The sequence below is a fragment of the Hylobates moloch genome, unplaced genomic scaffold (genome assembly GCF_009828535.3).
Source record: "Hylobates moloch isolate HMO894 unplaced genomic scaffold, HMol_V3 SCAFFOLD_9, whole genome shotgun sequence".
NCBI lineage: Eukaryota > Metazoa > Chordata > Mammalia > Primates > Hylobatidae > Hylobates > Hylobates moloch.
Genome location: NW_026652284.1, coordinates 54,358,077 through 54,381,350, shown reverse-complemented (window position 1 = coordinate 54,381,350; position 23,274 = coordinate 54,358,077). Strand labels below are relative to the sequence as shown.

At 43.3% G+C, this 23,274-nt stretch overlaps 1 protein-coding gene across 1 annotated transcript in view; it reads right to left on the bottom strand.

The window, feature by feature from the left end:
- The window catches only part of LY96 (lymphocyte antigen 96), a 38,011-nt gene extending 20,578 nt beyond the window's left edge, over positions 1-17,433 (bottom strand). Inside the window, exons 1-2 of the mRNA XM_032758453.2 lie at positions 17,254-17,433; positions 3,995-4,084 (exon numbers count right to left, since the gene is read on the bottom strand). Coding sequence (XP_032614344.1) covers positions 3,995-4,084; positions 17,254-17,365 — 202 coding nt within the window. The 5' untranslated portion in view covers positions 17,366-17,433. The remainder of the gene's footprint in view (positions 1-3,994; positions 4,085-17,253) is intronic.
- Between the last annotated feature and the right edge of the window lie 5,841 nt (positions 17,434-23,274).

The following is a 23,274-nucleotide window of genomic DNA, read 5'->3' as shown; positions in this document are numbered from 1 at the left end:
GCTCTGAACCTGAAGCACCACCAACTTTCCTAACTTGTCTTCACTTCTCAACTTTCAGGGTAGGGTGTGGAGAAGAATATCCTGGGGTCTGTTTCAAACAGTGATCCCATGGCCTCCTCCATGGACTTGGGCTTGAACTTCTCCAAAAGCAGTGCTGTGTGTAGAAGTTGAAAGACCATTTTCACAAGGAATTCCTGGAGACACAGAAGCACAAGACAGTGCCACTGTGGTGTCCAGTGACAATGCAGGGCAAAGGACCTTCTTCCATTTCTTCGTGAAACACAGCATGATTCCAGTCTTCAATAATTCCAGGAAAGGAAGTCCTGCTTTGACAACTAAATAGTTTACGTTGTGAGAAACTCCTTGGCCTTGGACAGCACTGTGGTCATGTTAAGAACATGAACAATGGCAACAATGAGACACCACTTTTGTGGCACAGCAGGCCGGGGATGTCAATGTGGGAGTTGGAGTGAGAGACAAGAAACATGGGCTGGGCGCGGTGGCTCACACCTGTAATCCTAGCACTTTGAGAGGCCGAGGCGGGCAGATCACCTGAGGTCAGGAGTTTGAGACCATCCTGGCCAACACGGCGAAACCCTGTCTCTGCTAAAAATACAAAAATTAGCTGAGTGCGGTGGCAGGCGCCTGTAATCCCAGCTACCAGGGGTGCTGAGGCAGGAGAATCGTTGGAACCCAGGAGGTGAAGGCTGCAGTGAGCCGAGATCACGCAACTGCACTCCAGCCTGGGTGACAGAGTGAGACTCCGTCTCAAAAAAAGAAAAGAAACATGGTGGCTGTCATGTGGTATAAAAGAAGACTATTTTTTAGCTTACCAAAGACAATTCCAGGAACTTCCAGAAATAACCTCGAAGGAAGCTTATGCTCCAGTTTTATCTGTCAATCAGTTAATAATATACAAATAATTTATTAGCAAGGCTTTGACGTCTCAAAAGATATCATTTCCATTCTCAACCTATTTTTGGTTCAAGTTTGTACTTGTATCTCTTCCTGAATGCAAGTAGAAATGAGGCCATAAAAGTAAGGTTGATTTCCATGAATGTGGCCTCACACTTTATACCAACATTATAGTATATTCTATGGAAACATAATTGCGCTATAAAAATATGAGTGAATAATTATTTTGTTAATGAATTAATATAATTTGTTATAAAAATGTCATATTTAGTAAGAAATTATAAAACATTTGTGATGGCTGTTGAGGTATGTCCCTCAAATTTCCCTTCAAAAGCAGCTGCTATGAGGAGAGCAGCTGGCAGATAGCCTGCAGCTGCCGTACCTTCACATCTATCTCAGCACTCAGCCAGAGGTCACCCTCTCGTAGGCTGCGCCTATAATGATCCAGCACTGCAAGGACCCTAGAGCCAGGCTGCTCCCGCCTGTCACGGGACTCTTACAACAGGCATTCTGCTCTGGGGCTTCCAATTTGGCCCAGGCCAAGAGTGTCTCAGGGATGCATTCTGGTCTGAGGATTATCCTACTTAATTCTCCTTCCTCCCTACTCTCTTTTCAAAGGTATCAGACCTGCACCCCAATCTGAATTTTCTTCTAGCCTACTCTGGCTTCCTCTCCCCTTTATTGTTCACAAGCGTTTCCTCCAAGAAATCTCTAGCCTAATTCCTTCTTAGTGTCTGCTTTTCAGAGAACACTAAATGATTTCGTACTGTCTTATTATCTTGGCCTAGAAAGATACAACCTGTTTCCTGTGTGTAAGGGCAAGGGATTCACTTGAAAGTGAGATTATCCATTATGTAAATCATTCTTTATGCCAATTGTGTAGGGGTAAAACCTGCCAACGGACCAGAAAACAGAACCTAGGAAAAAAGAAGAAACTGTAGAGCCTTAGCCAAGCAAAACTTTATTTATTTTATCTTTGGCCAGGAAAGTGGAGGAAATAGAGTTAATCATCCTTTGCTCTGTGCTGTCACTAAGCCCTGTTGCTGTCACTTCACTTATACCATGCTATCGGCAGTTCTGTCTCTCCTATTGCACTGATGGATTCCTGAAGATCAAGAGAGTGTCTTATTGGCTGGGCACGGTGGCTCGCGCCTGTAGTCCCAGCACTTTGGGAGGCCTAGGCGGGTGGATCACTTGAGCTTAGGAGTTCAAGACCAGCCTGGCCAACATGGTGAAACCCCTTCTCTACTAAAAATACAAAAATTAGCCGGGCGTGGTGGTGGGTGCCTGTAATCCCAGCTACCCAGGAGGCTGAGGCAGGAGAACAGATTGAACCCAGAAGGCAGAGGCTGTAGTGAGCCGAGATCGTGCCACTGTACTCCAGCCTGGGCAACAGACAGAGACTCCATCTCAAAAAAAAAAAAAAAAAAAAGAGAGAGAGAGAGAGAATATCTTATCAATGAATTCACAGTGCCTAGCACGATACTTACAATTTACTAAGCATTTTTTTAGTGAATAAATGAATACAGATACAGAGTGTCAAAAAAACAGGTTGAACAACTAGAATCATGAAAATTAAAACACAAGTTTATTGTCTATCATTCCTGGTTTCTCAGTTTTGGGGATTTTGTTGTTGCTGTTTTTCATTTTTCTGGTAAGCCAGAGAACTAAAATCGGGGGAAAATGTTTAAGCTTATTTATGTAAAACTACTCTGTAAAGTATTAATGTAAAACAAGCTCCAAATCTAAACTAGGATGTAAATTATGGTGATAATGATGATGATAAAGATTAAAACTAGGCCGGGCGCGGTGGCTCACGCTTGTAATCCCAGAACTTTGGGAGGCCAAGGTGGGCGGATCACAAGGTCAGGAGATTGAGACCATGGTGAAACCCCGTCTCCACTAAAAATACAAAAAATTAGCCGGGTGTGGTGGCGGGCACCTGTAGTCCCAGCTACTCGGAGAGGCTGAGGCAGGAGAATGGCGTGAACCCAGGAGGTAGAGCTTGCAGTGAGCCGAGATTGCACCACTGCACTCCAGCCTGGGCGACAGAGCAAGACTCCATCTCAAAATAAATAAATAAATAAAATAAAATAAAATAAATAAAAATAAAGATTAAAACTAAAGTTTTCTGGGATTCCAGAGCTTATAGGCAATAAACAATGTTGGGTAACTGGTAGGAGAGGGAAAAGTTTTGTGTCTGCACAGAGACTGAGATACAGCCCTATGCTATCACCCCACCTGCGTTAGCTTTTTTCTAAGCTGGTAACAAGCAAAATCATAGAAAGGAAAACCAAGACACAACACAAAGCAAAACAAAACACATGGCCTTCTGTCATCCCATTATTACTGTATTTTTCTCTAGAAAGACCATCTTTAAAAAAATGTTAAAGTCCTGGCTTGCTCACACACAGATCTTTGACTAATGGAAACCCAATATTACTTATAGCTAATGATTGACGAAGGATATACCTGTAAGATTGTTGGACAGCTGAAGTTATTACCATTTCTACACACATGTTCTTGTGTAATCCTCTCCCAATAGTAAGGGCTGGCCTAGTGACTTGCTTCTAACCAACAGAACCCAGCAAAGATGATGGAGTGTTACTTCCATGATTATGCTATGTAAGATTGTGACTTGCCTAGCTAGCTGACTGTCCCCCTTGCCGGCTTTGAAAAAGCAAGCAGCCATATTGAAAATGCCCATGTGTTAAGGAACTGACGGGTGGCCAACAGCCAACAAGGGACTGAATATTAATAACTGAATACTGACAACAGCTACGTGAGCTTAGAAGTATATATTTCCTAGTTGAGCCTCAGAAGGGACTCCAGCCTGGCAAACACCTTGATTGTAGCCTTATGGGAGACCTTGAAGCAGACACAGGTAAGCCATGTCCAGAATACGGATCAACAAAGATGATGAGATAATATAATGTGTGCTGTGTTAAGCCACAAAGATTGTGGTAATTTGTTACATAGCAATAGATAATGAATACAAGTATATTTGAAACACAATCATTTATCACTGACATTTCTTAACTCCTTTGATTGGTCTATAAAAGCAAAAATTTGAACTTACTTGGAATGTAGAAAATGTGCAACAATCCTTTGGATCCTTTCAATTCTATACAGGGATTAATATTAATTGAAATTGGGTATTGCATTTTATCTAAAAGCAATAAAGATAATGTCAATAAATTACTGCAAATCATCTCCAGTCAGTATAGTATTCTTAATATCAGCCTTTTAAGATGAATCTTGCATTAGAATTATAAAATAAGAAAAATTTATGATGATTGAAAATATCTCTCCAAAAGAATAACATCAGCAACGTGGCAGAATCAGAAGCCCTGAACTCTTCTTGCCTCCACAAACACAACGATTTACAGAAAAATTCCCTTTATGAGAAATCAAACTAATTGAAAGACTCCTGCACCCAAGGAGAACACAAAACCAGATTCAACAAAGCCAGTAGGGAGACTTGGGACATTCTCTAGCCAGAGATTATTACCCTGGTGTGGTGGCATACAATCAGGAAGAGACCCCCCCCACCAGCTCCTAGCTCCACCCATGGGAGGAGAGAAGTTGTTTCACATGTCCAGAACCCCAACCTTTTCACGAGGGCTTCCCAGAGGACTGGCTTCTGTCTTGCCAGTCTTGGAGCTCTGATGAGTCTGGCACAGTCTACCACCCAGGGGAGAATAAAGGCAGTGGCTTGGGCAGATAGGCATCATTAATCCTCCCCTCTGCTCAGCACAGAGTGAGCAGATGAAAAATCTTAGCTCTCAGCTTTCTCCTGGGGAGGGAAAGAGTTAATCCATGCATCCAGCATCCCAATTTCTCTGGGGATCCCCAAAAAACTTACATCTTTCTCATCAGTCCTAGAGTTCTGACAGGTCTGGCATAGTCTAGCTGCCTGGCAGGGGAATGGAGACAGCAGCTGGGGCTGGTAGATGCCACAGTTCCCTCCACCACTCCATCTCTGGCTCAGCACAGAATAGGTGGACAAAAAAAACACAGCTGCCTGCATCTCCCTGAAGTGATAAAGAGTTGGTAGAGGACCCCAGAATCTCTAACCAGGCTAATAGTGAAGTGGGAAATTAAAGAAAGAAAGAAAAAGAAAATTAAAAAAAGAAAGAAAGAAGCTTTCCTGTATTAGGCTGACTCATCTCAAAGGCAGTAGCAGGCAAGGCCCAGACTCAAGAAAAGTCTCGATAAACACTATCTGAGAAGATAGGACACAAAGGAATGTGCTCTGGAGACTCCCAGCACTCCCTCAACATAGGGAGAGGAAAAACAAATTTTCCTTTCTTTTATGGTATGAGTTTATAGATTCTTGTTCTCTGTAACTAGGAACTTCAAGTATTCTGTTTTACCTAAGAAGTACAGCGAAGGTCATGAGAAGCCTGAGCAGGCCTGAACTACAGCCGTCTGGGCACCATGGTGAAGACTATGAGATAAACCAGTGCAGGGCTCTTTTGAGCAAAACCTAGATAACAGACATCTGGGTTGCATAGAAATGTTCATATATAGTCCTGAGTTATGAACCTGTCACAATTGGATTAATTGTTCTGCCTCTATATCCTTGCTTTCATGCCACTGTAAGCCTGCTTCAAGATAGCCCACCCCCTTTTAGAAGTGTGTATAAAAGTCAAGTGCTGTCCTTGTTTGGGGCCCAGTTTTTGGATGTTAAGTCCACTGGGTCTGAGTGCATTCAATAAAGATCCTCTTGCTTTCTCCCAAGGTCTCTCTCGTCCTCCTGATTCCCACAACAATAGGTGTGGGTATGTTCCTGTGTGAAGCCAATTTGTGAAGACTGAAAAAGATGTCTGCTTTGTAATGTGTAGATGCCAAACAGAGAGACAAGGAAAATGAAAGATCAGGCAAAGATGTTTCAAACAAAGGAGCAAGACAAATCTTCCTCACTTATGCTAAGGAAATGAAGTTTTATGATTTACCTGACAGACAATTTAAAATATCTCTCATAAAGATGCTCACTGAGGTCAAGAGAACAATACATGAATGCAGTGAGAATTTCAACAAGAAGAAAGAAAACATTTTAAAGGACCACACCGAAATCATGGAGCTGAAGGCTGGGCATGGTGACTCATGCCTGTAATCCCAGCACTCTGGGAGGCCGAGGTGGGCAGATCACCTGAGGTCAGGAGTTCCAGACCAGCCTGGCCAACATGGTGAAACCCCATCTCTATGAAAAAAAATACAAAAATTAGCTGGGTGTGGTGGCATGTGCATGTAATCCTAGCTACTTGGGAGGCTGAGGCTGGAGAATCACTTGAACCCAGGAGGCGGAGGTTGCAGTGAGCCAAGACTGTGCCACTACACTCCAGCCTGGGTGACAGAACAAGACTCTGTCTCAAAAAAAAAAAAAAAAGAAAAATCATGGATCTAGGAACACAATAACCGAACTAAAAAAGTTCACTGGAGGGTTCATCAGCAGACTAGACCAAGTAGATGAAAGGATCAGTGAACTCAGAGAGAGGTCCCTGGAAAAGAATTCAGTCAGAGGAGCAAAAGGAAAAAATAATTTAAAAGAGTGAAGAAAACTTAAGGTAATGGTGAGACACCACCAACCAGAACCATATATGCATTATATATGGAGAGTTCCAGAAGTGGAAGAAAAAAAGAACAGACTACAGAAAGTTTATTCAAAGAAATAATGGCTATAATCCCAGCTACTTAGGAGGCTGAGGCATGAGAATCAGTTGAGCCTGGGAAACAGAGGTTGCAGTGAGCCGAGATCACACCACTGCACTCCAGCCTGGATGAAAGAGCAAGACTCTGTCTCAAAAAGAAAGAAAGAAAGAGGGAGAGAGAGAGAGAGAGGGAGAGAGAGAGAGAGAAAAAAGAAAAGAAAAGAAAAGAAGGGAAGGAAGGAAGGAAGGAAGGTTGAAAACTTCCCAAATCTAGGGAAGAAATGGAAATAATGGAAATAATGGAAATGCAAATCCAAGAAGCCCAATGAAATAGTTTTGTTTGTTGGTTTGTTTTTAAATACAGGGTCTGCTCTGTCGCCCAAGCTGGAGTGCAGTGATGCAATCATAGCTCATTGCAGCTTCTAACTCCTGGGCTCAAGTGATCCTCTTGCCAATAGCTGAGACTACAGGTGCATACTACCACACTCAGCTAATTTTTTTTTTTAGAGATGAGGTCTCACTATGTTGCCCAGGCTGGTCTTGAACTCCTGGACTCAAGTGATCTTCCTGCCTCAGCATCCCAAAGTGCTGGCATTACAGGCATAAGTAACCACATGTGGCCTGTTTTTTGTTTTGTTTTGTTTTTAATTTAAAAAAAATTTGTAGAGGCCAAGTGTGCTGGCTCATGCCTGTAATCCCAGCACTTTGGGAGGCCAAGGTAGACCAATGGTTTGAGGTCAGGAGTTCAAGACCAGCCTGGCCAACGTAGCAAAACCCCATCTCTGCAAAAAATACAAAAATTATCTGGGCGTGTCAGCACAGCACGTGCCTGTCATCCCAGCTATTCAGGAGGCTGAGGCACAAGAATCACTCAAACCCAGGAGGCGGAGGTTGGAGTGAGCTGAGATCACACCTCTGCACTCCAGCCTAGAGATAGAGGCTTTCTTTGTTGCCCAGGCTAGTCTCCAGCTCCTAAATTGTAGAGTTGTTATATGTGATTCAATTTAAGTTGTCATTAGCTTAAAACAGACTGTCATAACTATAAGGTGTTGCTATGGTTTGAATGCATTACCTGAAGTTCATGCATTGGAAATTTAATCCCCAATGCAAGAGTGTTGAGGGGTGGAACCTCCAAGAGGTGATCAGTTCATGAGGGCTCTGCCCTTGTGAATGAATTAATGCTGTTGTTGCAGGAGTGGATTAGTTATTGTGGATGTGGATTCCTGATAAAAGGATGAGTATAGCCTCCTTCCCCACCCCTGACAAGTGCCCTTTTGGCCTTCTGCCCTTCTGCCATGGGATGATGCAGTAAGAAGACCCTTGCTAGATGCAATGCCTCAATGTTGGATTTCTCAACAACCAGAACCATGAGCCAAATAAATTTCTGTTTATTATAAATTACCCAGTCTTATGTGTTTTGTTATAGCAGCAAAAAACAGATGAAGATAGAAAATTGGTGCCAGAGAGGTGAGGTGTTGCTATAACAGGTACCTAAAAATATGGAAGCAGCTTTGAAACTGGATAATAGGCAGAGGCTGGAAGAGTTTGGAGGAACAGGCTAGAAAAAAGTCCATATTGCCATGAATAGAGCATTAAGGGCAATTCTGATGTGGGCTCAGAAGAAGGGAAGAAATGTACGGAAAGTCTGGAAATTCTTAGCGATTACTTAAGTGGTCATAATCAGAACGTTGGTAGAAATGTGGAAGGTAAAGGCAATTCTGATGAGGCCTCAGACACAAATGAAAAACAAGGTATTGGAAACTGCAGTAAAGGCCATCCTTGCTACACAATTGCAAAGAACTTGATGGACTTGTGTCTGTTCCCTAAAACTGTGTGAAAAGTGGAACTTAAGAGCAAGGATCTACACTATCTGGTAGAAGAAATAGATAAGCAGGAAAGTGCTCAAGGTGCTGCATGGCTTCTTTTGGCCACTTATAGTAAAATTCGATAACGAAATTAGTATGGATAGAAGAGAGCCAAGTGTTCTTCTACATCAAGACAATAGGAGAATGACCTGAAAGGCATTTCATAGATCATTAAGATAGGCTAGGACTTTGAGGACAAGGTCATATATGAAAAGCCCACAGTCAACATCATACTCAATGGTGAAAAACTGAAAGGTTTTCCTCTAAGATCAGGAACAAGGCAGTGATGTCCATTCTCACCACTCTTGGTCAACATAGTACTAGAAGTCCTAGCCAAAGCAATTAGTCAAGAAAAAAAAAAAGGCATCCAAATTAGAAGGGAAGAAGAAAAATTATCTTTTTGCAGATGACATAGTCTTATATATAGAAATCCCTAAAGGCTTCATTAAAAATTGTTACAGCTGGCTGGACATGGTGGCTCGTGCCTGTAATCTCAGCACCTTGGCAGGCAGAGGTGGAAGGATCACATAAGGCCAGGAGTTCAAGACTAGCCTGGGCAACATAGCAAGACCCTGTCTCTGTTACAAACTTTAAAAAATTTTAAAGAAAATAAAAATGTAAAAAAGTTGTTAGAACTAATAAATGAATTCTGCAAAATTGCAGGATATAAAATGAACCTACAAAAATCAGTAATGTTACTATATACTGTCAACAAGCTATCAGGCCTGGTGCAGTGGTTTGCACCTGTAACCCCAGCACTTTGGGAGGCCAACACAGCAGAATCGCTTGAGTCCAGGAATTCAAGACCAGACTAGGCAACATGGCAAAACCCCATCTGTACAAAAAATACAAAAATTAGCTGGATGTGATGTGCATGCCTATAGCTACTCAGGAGGATGAGGTGGGAGGATCACTTGAGCCCGGAAGGTCAAGACAGCAGTGAGCCAAGATTGTGCCACTGCTCTCCATCCTGGGCAACAGATTGAGACCTTGTTTCAAAAAAATTAAAATGGCCAGGTGTGGTGGCTTACACCTGTAATCCCAACAGTTTGGGAGGCCGAGGAGGGTGGATCACCTGAGGTCAGGAGTTTGAGACCAGCCTGGCCAACATGGTGAAACCCCATCTCTATTAAAAATAAAAAATTAGCCGGGTGTGGTGGTGGGTGAATATCGTCCCAGCTACTTGGGAGGCTGAGGCATGAGAATTGCTTGAGCCCAGGAGGTGGAGGCTACAGTGAGCTGAGATCACGCCACTGCATTCCAGCCTGGGCAACAGAGCAAGACTCTGCCTCAAAAAAAAAAAATTATAACAAGCTATCTGGAAAAGAAATTAGAAAAACAATCAAATTTACAATAGTACCAGGAGGAATACAATAAACTTCACTAAGGAAATTAAAGACTTGTATAGTAAAAACAACAAAATAAATTGATCAAAGAAATTAACAGGACAAAAAGAAACAGAAAGATATCCCTGGCTCATAGATTGGAAGACAATGTTGCTAAAATGTTCATACCATTCAAAGTGTTCTACAGATCCAGATTTGAAGCAATCTCTATCAAAATCCTAATGGCATTTTTTTTTTTGAGAGAGAGAGACAGGATTTCACTCTGTCACCCAGGATAAAGTGTAGTGGCACAATCATAGCTTAGGGCAACCTCAAACTCCTGGGCTCAAGTGATGCTCCCACCTCAGTCTCCTGAGTATCTAGTACTACAGGTGCATGCCACCACACCCAGTGAATTTTTTTTTTCATTTTTTGTAGAGATAGGGCCTCACTGTGTTGCTCAGGCTGGTCTTGAACTCCTGGCCTCAAGTGATCCTCTCACTTCAGCCTCTCAAAGCACTAGGATTATAGGCATGAGACACCATGCCTGGCACCAATGACATTTTTTACAGAACTAGAAAAAAATAACTATAAAATGTATACAGAATTTGTGATATTGTGATATAATAAGAAATATATATTTTGTCTCTGCCCCAGTTTCTGGCACAGAGATCCTAAAACCCTTGTAGTTTACAGAACAATGGGAGTGGTAAGAGAATTTTTTGTCCTAACATTTGGTTTTTGATCCCAATTTCTTGCCCAGAGCTTCTAGTCCCTTGGACTGTCCTGGGCAATAGCAGCATCTTTTCTTCTAATGGTAACTCTTGGTGGGTTCCTGGATAAGGGCCAGTTACGAGAAAGACCAAGCCATAATGAGAAGCTTGGAACTTTTAGCCCCACCTCCCATCCTGCAGGAAGGGGAGAGGGGCTACAGACAGAGTTAACATTCGATTATGCCTACATGATGAGCCCCCCCATAAAAATTTCTGAATGACAGGGTTAGGAGAGCTTCTGGGTTGATGAATACATGGAGATGCTAGGAGGATGGTGCGCCCAGAGAGGACATGGACACTCTGGTCCCCTTATCCTGCACCTTACCTTATGTATCTCTTTCATCTGGCTATTCCTCTGTATCCTTTGTATTAATAATATGCTTTATAATAAACCAGTAAACATAATGAGTGTTCCCTTGTGTTCGGAGAGCTAGTCTAATAATGATCAAACCCAAGAAAGGGGAACCTCCGATGTATAGCCAGTGAGAACCACAGGTGTCAACCTAGGGCTTGCACATGGCATCTGATGTGGGAAGAAAACTTGTGGGAAGGACCCCCTAATGGTTGGGATCTGACTGTAACTCTAGGTAGTGTTAGTATTGCTTCAAGATCCTGAGGAGTCTTGGAGGTCTTGGTATAAAGTTGAGATTTCACTCTAATTGTAGTGAAAAGCTACTGGAGGATTTTAAGCAGGAGGGGTCACATTATCTAACTTATTTTCATTTTGCAAAGATCTCTCTGGCCTCTGTGTCAAGAATAGATTGTATAGTGCCAAGAACTGAAGCAGAGGGAGGGCAATTTAAGAGGTTTTTGTAGAGGCCAAGGAGAGACAAATGTGGCATGAGTGTTAGAGAGCACTGAGAAGCACTTGGATATAGAATAGAATCTGGAGATCATGAAAACAGGAATGACTAATACAATAATGTAATAGGTGAGGGAAAGAGATGCTGAAGGATACTTCTGGTTTGGGGCCTAAGGAATTAGGTAGATGATGAGATGGAGAAGACTTAGACAGAAACAGGTTAAAGGCCGGACACAGTGGCTCATGCCTGTAATCCCAACATGTTGGGAGGCCAAGGCAGGCTGATCACCTAAAATCAGGAGTTCAAGATCAGCCTGGTCTCTACTAAAAAAATACAGACCGGGCATGGTGGCTCATGCCTGTAATCCCAGCACTTTGGGAGGCCCAGGCGGGTGGATTGCCTGAGGTCAGAAGTTCGAGACCAGCCCGACCAACATGGTGAAACCCTGTCTCTACTAAAAATACAAAAATTAGCCAGGCGTGGTGGCGTGCGCCTGTAATCCCTGCTACTCAGAAGGCTGAGGCAGGAGAATCACTTCAACCCAGGAGGCAGAGACTGCTGTGAGCCAAGATCGCGCCACTGCACTCCAGCCTGGGCGACAGAGCAAGACTCCATCTCAAAAAAATAAATCCCATCCCCCAAAAAATACAAAAATTAGCCGGGACCAGGGGCAGTGGCTCACGCCTGTAATTCCAGCACTTTAGGAGGCCAAGGTGGGTGGATCATTTGAGGTCAGGAGTTCAAGACCAGCCAGACCAACATGGTGAAACCCCATCTCTACTAAAAACACAAAAAAATAGCCAGGCATGGTGATGCATGCCTGTAGTCCCAGCTACTTGGGAGGCCAAGGCATGAAAATCACTTGAACCTGGGAGGTTGCAATGAGCTGAGATCGTGCCACTGCACTCCAGCCTGGGTGACAGAGCAAGACTCTGTGTCAGAAAAAGAAAGAAAGAGAAAGAAAGAAAGAAAAAGAAGAAAGAAAGAAAGAAAGAAAGAAAGGAAAGAAGGAAAGAAGGAAGGAAGGAAGGAAGGAAGGAAGGAAGGAAGGAAGGAAGGAAGGAAGGAAGGAAGGAAGGAAGGAAAGAGAGAGAGAGAGAAAGAAAAGAAAAGTAAAGAAAAGAAAAGAAAGAAAAAAGAAACAGGTTTTAGGCCTAGCATGGTGGCTCATGCATGTAATTCCAGCACTTTGGAAGGCCAAGGCAGGAGAATTGCTTGAGCCCAGGGTTTGGGACTGGCCTGGGCAGCACAGCAAGACACTGTCTCTACAAAAAATTTAAAAATTAGCCAGGTTCGTTCTTGCTCTGTTGCCCAGACTGGAGTGCAGTGGCACAAACATGGTTCACTGCAGCCTTGACCTCCTGGGCTCAAGCTATCCTCCTGCCTCAGCCTCTTGAGTAGCTGGGCTATACTACTGATGAGTGCCATCACATCTGGCTGGCCATCCTGATTTAAAATGCAACCCCCTAGCTTCTTCATCTTTGCATCTTTGCACCCTCTACCCCGCACCCCCCCAGCCTTATTTTTCTTTCACAGCAATTACCACCATCTGACATGCTGAATATTTTACTGAATCCATAAGGGCAGAGACTTTTGTCTTTGTTGTTAATTCACTTATCTCCTCAGTTCCTAGAGTAGGTGCATGCTAAATGCTCAGAGAATATTGGTTTCATTAAATAATCTACTAATTCCTTGGATTTTCTAACCATCTGTAGCAAAAAAAAATAAATAAATAAAGATTAGAACTGAGACCAATGACTCAGGATCATAGGAGAACATGTGCCCAAGGCCCTGGGAACCAACTCACACACCCACATTTTTTGCCTTTTCCAAAATTGGGAGAATAAATCAGCCAATTTTTGCCATTTTTGTGTGTTACCGACTGACAGAAATGTGTCCTTATTCCCCTCGTCCCCATTCACATGTTGAGGCTCCAGTACCTCAGAATGTGACTGCATTTGGAGACAGTGCCTTTAAAGAGGTAATTAAGTTAAAATGAGGCTGTTAGGATGGGCCCTAATCCAATCTTGTTGGTGTCCTTATAAGAAGAGGAAATTTGGACACACAAAGAAACACCAGGGATGTGCGCATACAGAGGAAAGGCCATGTGAGGATACAGTGAGAAAGCAGCCAGCTGTGAGTGTCTTAGTCCACTTTGTGTTGCTATTAACAGATTATTGGTGTCTGGGTACTTCATAAAGAACAGAAATTTATTTCTCACAGTTCTGGAGGCTGGTAAGTTCCATGTCAAGGTGCTGGTATCTGACAAGGGCGTTCTTGCTGTCTCATCCCATGATGGAAGAGCAGAAGGGCAAGAGGGAGCAAAAGCAGGAGACATAAGGGGGCTAAACTTGTCCTTTTATAAGAAATTCACTCCTGCAATAATGACATTAATTTATTCACAAGAGAAGAGCCTTCATGGCTTAATCACCTCTTAAAAGTCCCACCTCTTAATATCATCACAATGGCAATTAAATTTCAACATGAGTTTGCAAGGGCACAAAATTCAAAACACAGCAGCAAGCCAAGGAGAGAGGCCTCAGGAGAACCCAATTATGCAGACACCTTGATCTTGGACTTCTAGCCTCCAGAACTGTGAAAAAATAAATTTTTGTTGTTTAAGCCATTCAGTCTGTGGTGTTTTGTTATGGCACCTGAACTAATTAAGACACTGTAGCCCAGCATCAGTGGCTCAGGCCTGTAATCCCAGCACTTTGGGAAGCTGAGGCAGGAAGATTGCTTGAGTTCAGGTGTTCAAAACCAGCATGGACAACATGGCAAAACCCCGCCACTACAAGAAACTTAAAAGTTAGCCAGACATGGTGGTGCACGCCTGTAGTCCCAGCTACTTGGGAGGCTGAAGCGGGAAAATCACTTGAACCTCAGAGTTTGAGGCTGCAGTGAGCCATGATTCCACCATTGCACTCCAGCCTGGCTGACAGAGCAAGACTCTGTGTTTAAAAAAACATACACTTAGATGCCCAGCAGCTTGACCAAATGGAAATCTATCTCTTCTTTTTCATGGAAATCATCGTCACAGTGAATCAGAGGTTGTTGTCACCAACACCCTCACAATAGTACCTAGAGGAATCAGTGCTTCCCACAGGTGATGCATTTTTGGCCTGGATTCTCTCAGGCCGGGAAGGCAGTCATATGGCAATGGGGATGGCAGCAAGCAGCATCTTGCTGTAGATGTGTATTCCAGTGGCTTGCCCACAGTCCCTTTGTCAGTGGGGCAGCAGGAAAGGACCACAGGGTTTCTCAGAGAGAAAGAAGGAAGATCCTCCTTCATAAAGTCAAATCAAATTAGCCAGGCATGGTAGTGCACACCTGTAGTCTCAGCTATTTAGGAGGCTGAGGCACAAGAATCGCTTGAACCCAGGAGGCAGAGGTTGCAGTGAGCTGAGATCGTACCACTGCACTCCAGCCTAGATGACAGAATGAGACTCTGTCTCAAAGAAAAAAAAAAACTAGAAAGTCAAATCAAAACCATCATCAATGGTGATGGTTTCACAGCAATGTGCATATACTTAATACAATTGAGCCAAACACTCAAAAATGATTAAAATGTGAAATTTTAGGCCAGGTGCAGTGGCTCATATCTGTAATCCCAGCACTTTGGGAGGCCAAGGTGGGAGAATCACTTGAGCCCAGGAGTTCCAGACCAGCCTGGGCAATATAGCAAGACTCCATCTCTACAAAAAAATTAATAATTAGGCCAGCTATGGTGGCTCACGCCTGTAATCCCAACACTTTGGGAGGCCGAGGTGGGCGGATCACCTGAGGTCAGGAGTTGGAGGCCAGCCTGGTCAACATGGCAAAACCCTGTCTCTACTAAAAATACAAAAATTAGCCGGGTGTGGTGGTGAGCACCTATAATCCCAGCTACTCGGGAGGCTGAGGCAAGAGAATCGCTTGAACCCGGGAGGCGGTTGTTGCAGTGAGCCAAGATCATGCCATTGCACTCCAGCCTGGGCAACAAGAGCAAAACTCAAAAAAAAAATTATTTAATTAATAATTAGACAAGTGTGGTGGCACGTGCCTGTAGTCCCAGCTACTTGGAAGGCTGAGCTGGGAGGATGGCTTGAGCCAGGGACGTGGAGGTGGCGGTGAGCACAGATCATGCCACTCACTCCAGCCTGCACAACAGAGCAAAACCCTGTCTCAAAAATAAATGATAAAATAAGATAAAATGTGAAATGTTTTAAAAAGACAAACTGAGTTATTGTTAAGAAAAGATTGAAGGCTAAATAATAATACAAAATGTTATATCCATAAAGACCATATAAAGAGTGGCATTAGCCGGGCGAGGTGGCACACGCCTGTAATCCTAGCACTTTGGGAGGCTGGGGTGGGCGGATCACAAGATCAGGAGATTGAGACCATCCTGGTCAACATGGTGAAACCCTGTCTCTACTAAAATACCAAAAAAAAAAAAAAAGTTAGCCGGGTGTGGTGGCACGCACCTGTAGTCCCAGCTACTCAGGAGGCTGAGGCATGAGAATCGTTTGAACCTAGGAGGCAGAGATTGCAGTGAGCCAAAATCATGCCACTGCACTCCAGCCTGGCAACAGAGCGAAACTCTCTCTCTCTCTCTCTCTCTCTCACACACACACACACACACACACACACACAGAGTGGCATAATTCACACATGGTACAAAAGAGCCAAAGGAGAGAGGGAAGTGGGGGCCAAGTAGAGTAGCAGCCTTGCTGGAAGAGGGGAATGCAAAAGGATCTGGTAGCATGGAGAGATTTTAGAGATACGTTTGGAGGGAATTCAGTGCAACCCACCAGGAGAAGAAGGGCCACGATGTGTGACTGGCCACACTCCTAAGTCTCCTCCTCACATGTGGCAATTATCCCAATTTCCCGAAAGTCACTTTATATTAGCATTTGGCAGAGCATGTTTCTCAAAAGAGTTAACATACACTCCAGACTAAAACACAAACAAACAAACAATAAATGAAATTGAAAATGTGGTTAAACAGGTGCCTTTATTGCAAAACTTCTCAGAACCCAAAGTACATCTGTAAATCTCTCCCAGATGATTAGGTCATAGATCCTATTTTCCCAAAAGAATCTCAAAGAACTGGTATTTTGGGAAGCACCACTTTAAACCTCCCAGATATTGCCAGTGGGTGGAAAAGGGCAGCCAATCCATGGTAAGCAGCACGGTGGAAAGTACCGAACCAAAACAGCTGTCAGGCCTGACACTGTGCCTTCAGACCCGAGGACGCTTGCTAATGAGCAGCTGGGGCAGGGGACAGTGATACAGCCAGTGAATAGTATTAGGGTATGGCTGACTCCAAAAAAAAATTAAGAGTATTGTCTCTATGCGACCCTATGCTAAAAAACTTCACCTCACAACACCCTTATCAAGTAGACTATAAAATCACTTTCACTTCAGTGCTAAAAAGGCTGGAGTACTTTGCTTAAGGTCACACAGCTAGTGACAGAACCAGGCTTTCATCCAGTTAGGGAGATGATTCCAAGAGCACTCAAGAGTCACAGCTTAGAGCAGAAATCAACTCCAGGAAGCAGCTGGGACTGCTCTACCATCTCAAGAAGAAGAATTAGTAAGTGTCGAGGCTGAGGTGAAAGCTCAGAAGCAGATGGTTTTATTAAAAATGGGCAGGACCCAAAACTGGGCTCAGGATAGAGAAAGATGACGCAGGGAACAGAAGCACTTGGAGGTCAAGCACAACACAGCTTAGAGACTCGCAAGCTCTGTGAGTGGTCCAGAACATTCTCACGGGGCAGCTGCCAGCTATTGCTTTTCCTGCTGGCGGCGTCCGCCGCAGCAGCTGGAACACACTGATGTTTCCTGTGTTCCAGCCGCAACAGTGTAAGGTTCTTATGAAAACTTACCCTCAAAATAGTTGATGCTACAATTATTTGTTTTGCAGTTTTACTTACCACAGTAGGTGTATGAAATACTTGCATCGGATGAGTTGCAGACCCAATACTGCTTCTGAGCTTCAGTAAATATGGAAGAAAACAGGGTGGAAAAAAACAGAAATGGTAACATGATTCAATATCTCCAAAGCTTTACAAATGCAAAGAGGATCAGTAACTAATCATCAGACTCTTCCTTTTCAGTAAGCAGAAAAGATTTAACTTAGTCATCAGTCACATGATTTCTGAGTTCCTATCCAACTGTTTCCTCTTTTTATGTGTGTGTGTGCTTAACATTTGAGCACTTCCTGTAAAGGAAGAGAGAAAAATGATTTAGAATGTACTCTTCAAACACTTACTGTAAATGAGAGTGATCAAAGCCTTAAAAATAAAACAAGACACTTTGGCCAGGCACGGTGGCTCATGCCTGTTATCTCAGTATTTTGGGAGGCCGAGGCAGGTGGATCACTTGAGGTCAGGAGTTCAAGACCAGCCTGGCTGACATGGTGAAACACATCTCTAATAAAAATACAAAAATTAGCCAGGTGTGGTGGTGCATGCCTGTAATCCCAGCTATTCAGGAGGCTGAGGCAGGAGAATCACTTGTATCTGGGAGGCAGAGGTTGCAGTGAGCCAAGATGGCACCACTACACTCCAGCCTGGGCAACAGAGCAAGACTCCATTTCAAAAAAATTTTTTAAATGAAAAATAAAATAAAATAAACAAGACAATTCCCAGTCAACTGTAACAAAACCAGTCCCTAGGTCCCCCTGAAAGTCTCAACAGACAGGCACTCCTTTTCCCTCTGCATTGTTCTTCTCTTCCACAGCTCTGTATACCAGCAGTCCCCAACATTTTTGGCCTCAGGGACCAGTTTCATGGAAGACAATTTTTCCACGGACTGAGGGGATGGGGAGGGATGGTTGCAGGGTGAAACTGTTCCACCTCAGAACATCAGGCATTAGATTCTTACAAGGAGCACGCAACCTAGATCCCTCGTTTGTATACTTCATAACAAGGTTCCTGCTCCCATGGGAATCTAATGCTGCTGCTGGTCTGACAGGAGCTGGAGCTCAGGTGGTAATGCTCGCTCACCTGCTGTTCACCTCCAGCTGTGCAGCCCAGTTCCTAACAAGCCACAACCAGATTCCTAACAGGCCATGGACTGTTACTGGAGGATGGGGCCTACTGCTTTATAAAACAAATTCTCAGCTGGGCGCGGTGGCTTATGCCTGTCATCCCAGCATTTTGGGATACCAAGGCGGGTGGATCACTTGAGGTCAGGAGTTCAAGACCAGCCTGGCCAACATGGTGAAATTCCGTCTCTACTAAAAATATAAAAATTAGCCAGGCATGGTGGCGCACACCTGTAATCCCAGCTACTCTAGAGGCTGAGGCAGGAGAATCGCTTGAACCCAGGAGGCAGAGGTTGCAGTGAGTCAAGACTGGGCCACTACACTCCAGCTTGGGCAACAGAGTGAGACTCAGTCTCAGAAACAAACAAACAGGCCAGGCGCAGTGGCTCACCTCTGTAAATCCCAGCACTTTGGGAGGCCAAGGTGGGCGGATCACCTGAGGTCAGGAGTTTGAAACCAGCTTGGCCGACATAGTGAAACTCTGTCTCTACTAAAAATACAAAAATTAGCCAGGTGTGGTGGCAAGTGCCTGTAGTCCCAGCTACTCCGGAGGCTGAGGCAAGAGAATTGCTTGAACCGAGGAGGTGGAGGTTGCAGTGAGCCAAGATCATGTCACTGCACTCCAGCCTGGGAGACAGAGCGAGACTCCATCTCAAAAAACAAAAATAACAACAACAAATCAAATTATCATGGCCCAGAGAGCTTCACCTATAGATCTGAAGTGAACAGTCTCATGGAAACTATTTCTTTTCAGCAGCAGGTTTAGTTACAGGACAGAACAGGGCCAGATAAGACCCCAAACAGGGGACACTAGCTGTAATTCTGTGCTGTGGGCAGGGACTCCACCAGTCTTAATAATGCATTCACCTACAACAAGCTAGAGCTCAAGAGAACATTTTGAGTCCTAATAATGAAATGTCATCATTTTGTTGTGACATGTAATTCATTTCAAAACTCTCACTCCATTTTAGAAAGACAGCTATTCCTTTAGATATTTTGCTACTTGAAATCCTTTATAGGATATAGTTTAGGGTTAGTAGCCAAAAATGGCATGGAGTTTTGGCCTAAAAATCTGCACACTTAAGAAGAAAATAATCATATGTTGGTAAAAATATTTTACAACAGAAGTGTGCTTCTTTCCATTTTTTTAGAGACAAAGTCTCACTGTGTTGCCCATGCTGGGGTGCAATGGCTATTCTTAGGTGTGATTATAACACACTGCAGCCTCAAATTCCTGGGCTCAGCTGGGACCACAGGTTTGAGCCATGGCTCTTGGCCCTGCCATTTTCAAAAAGGCAAAAGTCCAAGGGAGGAGGGGGAAACGGGGAGTTGTTAAATGGGCATAGAGTCTCAGGCTGATAAGATGAAAGAGTTCTAGAGATCTGTTGCACAACAAGGTGAATATAGTTAACACCACTGAACTCTATGCTTAAAACTGGGTAAGATGGTAAATTCTTTAAAAAACACAATTTTAAAATAAATTTAAAAGATGGAAAAAAAAGACAAAAACCCATGAATACTGTTAGTGGTCTCAAAATACCATTTCCCACTATAAGCAACCAGGACTCCTTGGAGTCTGGGGTAGAAAATGTACAAAATGAGCCTAAAACACTTTGTTATATTAGATAACCAATTTGAAGACGGTTATCTAAACTAGAACTAGGTGTTTCTAGTTTCCTATAATGGCTGTAACAAATTGCCAAAAGATTTTGTGGCTTAAAACAACATAGGCTGGGCACAGTGGCTCATGCCTGTAATCCCAGCACTTTGGGAGGCCAAAGCAGGCGGATCACCTGAGGTCAGGAGTTCGAGACCAACCTAGCCAACATGGTGAAACCCCTGTCTCTACTAAAAATACAAGAAATGAGCCAAGCATGGTGGTGGGCATCTATAATCCCAGCTACTTGGGAGGCTGAGGCAGGAGAATTGCTTGAACCCAGGAGGCGGAGGTTGTAGTGAACCGAGATTGCACCACCGCACTCCAGTCTGGACGACACAGCAAGACTCCATCTCAAAAAACAAACAAAAAACTGTAAATGTATTCTCTTACAGTTCTGGAGGTCTGAAGTCTGAAATCAGTTTCACTGTACTAAAGTCAAGGTGTCAACAGAGGTGGTTCCTTCTGGAGACTAAGGAGAAGAATCTGTTTCCTTGCTTTTTTCAGCTTTTAGAGCTACAATCCTTGTATTTCTCCATCTTCAAAACGCATCGCTTCAATCTCTGCAATCTCTGCTTCCATCATCCCGTCAACTCTTCCTCTTTTTTTTTTTTTTTTTTTTTGAGATGGAGTCTCCCTCTGTCGCCAAGCCTAGAGTGCAGTGATGCGATCTCAGCTCACTGCAGCCTCTGCCTCCTGGGTTCAAGTGATTCTCCTGCCTCAGCCTCCTGAGTAGCTGGGACTACAGGCATGCACCACCACGCCCAGCTACTTTTTGTATTTTTAGTAGAGATGGGGTTTCACCATATTGGTCAGGCTGGTCTTGAACTCCTGACCTTGTGATCCACCTGCCTCCTCCTCCCAAAGTGCTGGGATTACAGGCCTGAGCCACTGCACCCAGCCCATTTCATCACCTTCTGCTCTGATTTCATGCCTCCTTCTTATAGGGACCCCAGTGATTACAATGGACCCAGCTGGGTAATTCAGAACAATCTGAATTAAAATCCTCAATTTAATCACATCTGCAAAATTCCTTTTGCCATGTAAGGTAATATTCACAGCTTCCAGTGATTAGAAGGTGAACATTTTGTGCCATTATTTAGCCTATCTATATAACTATATGAACATTAATAAGATAGTAACTGCAATAAGTTGAAATACTTTAATATATTTAAATCCATAAGCTCCTAACATTATATTTATTTATCGTTTTTGTGAGACAGGATCTACCTCTTTCACCCAGGCTGGAGGGCAGTGGCATGATCACAGCTCACTGCAACCTTAAACTCCTAAGCTCAAGCAATCCTCCCTCCTGAGCCTCCTTGGACTACAGGCATATACCCCTATACCCAGCTAATTTTTTCAGTTTTTTCTTAGAGACAGGGTTTCACTGCGTTGCCAGGGCCAGTTGCAAACTTCTGGCATTAAGCAATCCTCCCCTCGGCCTCCCAAAGTGGTGGGATTACAGGCGTGAACCACCGTGCCCCACCTCATAACATATTTTTTAAGTCTACTTATCAATATATGATGCTAGGAAACCAAATCTATTTTTAAAACTGGCAAATAAAAGGACAGAATCAAGCATTTATCCTGACTTTTCTATACAAACTGAACTACTCGGTTACCAAATAGCAGACAGGGGCAAATTTCTCTTGCCTTCTTGTGCTTTTAGCTCTATTTTTAGAAGTATTTCAGCTAATAAGTGAAAAGGGAATAATAGAATATAACCATTTTTCAACATCTAATGAATTGGTGGACTTAGGCATTGAGCATCAATGGTTGCTACCTTCACAAAGAGACAAAACAATATTACGTACCTCTTCATGGGAGAACATTATGGTGACTGGCCTCCAAATAGCTCCCAGTGAGCCTTACCTCCTGGTGTACATGTCCTTGTGAATCCCCTCCAACATCAAATAAGGCTGACTGTATAATCAATAAAGTATTGTGCAATGACAGTGTGCAAATTTCATGTAGGTCACACAACACATTGTATAACCTTACTCTCTTGGATCACTTACTCTGGGAGAAGCAAGCAGTGCTAAAGAGAGATCCATGTGGTGAGAAGCGGAGGCCTCCTGCCAAAGAGCTAGTACCACACTGTCAGTCATGTAAGTGAGGCATCTTGGAAGTGGGGGTTCCTCATGCCCCAGTCCAGCCTTCAGATGACAGCAGCACCAGCTACCTCCTGAGAGACCTAAAGCCAAAACCACTCAGCTAGGCCACTCCTCATTTCCAGACCTACAGACACTGTGCAGTATTAGAGATGTTTATTGTGGCTTTAAGCCTGTAAGTTTCAGGGGTAATTCATTATGCGGCAAGATAACAAATATGATCATCTATAAAAGTAGTTTTGTCCAAAATAATCAAACCTCACTCTGATGAAGTTTTAAGATCTACTTACCTATTCATAGGAAGTATAGAAGACAGAGAAACATGTTAGAATACAGCTCAGGGATACAAGTAGAAAATCTACACCATGAGAAGATCTAAGTGACAAAAACTATTTCTTCAACAGATAATTTGTAAGGGAAAAAAAAATGAAAATGGAAAGGCCTGGCCAGATGCAGTGGCTCACATCTGTAATCCCAATACTTTAGGAGGCCGAGACGAGTGGATCACTTGAACCCAGGAGTTCAAGATCAGCCTGGGCAACATGGTAAAACCCTGTCTCTACAAAAAAAATACAAAAATTAGCCAGGCATGGTGGCACACGCCTGTAGTCCCACTACCCTGGAGGCTTGAGGTGGGAGGATTGCTTGAGTCTGGGGGGTGGACTCAATGTCGAAATGTCTTCTAGATGTCTTTTAGAAGAGCCTTAAAAACCATTTAAACAATTGGTGTGTGTAAGATATGAAACTTATTTGGAGATATATACATATATATATAATTTTTTAACCAACTCTTCATTCTATTCTGATTATTTGAATTTTAAATCAAACCAAATGTGGGAAAAAATGATGAAGCAATTGGAAATTTAAACAGACTGATAGATTGATGACATTAGGGCTGTGGGGTTTTGATTTTGTAGATCTGATAATGGTATTGTGGCTACATTTTTAAAGAAGTCCTCATCTTGTAGAGTTACAAAAGTAAATATTTAAGAAAGAAATATTATTATGACTGGAATTTGCTTTCCCCAAAAAGTAGAGGGCAAATGATTAGGGTCTACATGAAACAATAGTGACTATAAATGGTCATTGTTGAATCTGGATGATAGAGTCATGCAGGTTCACTGTACTCTTCTAC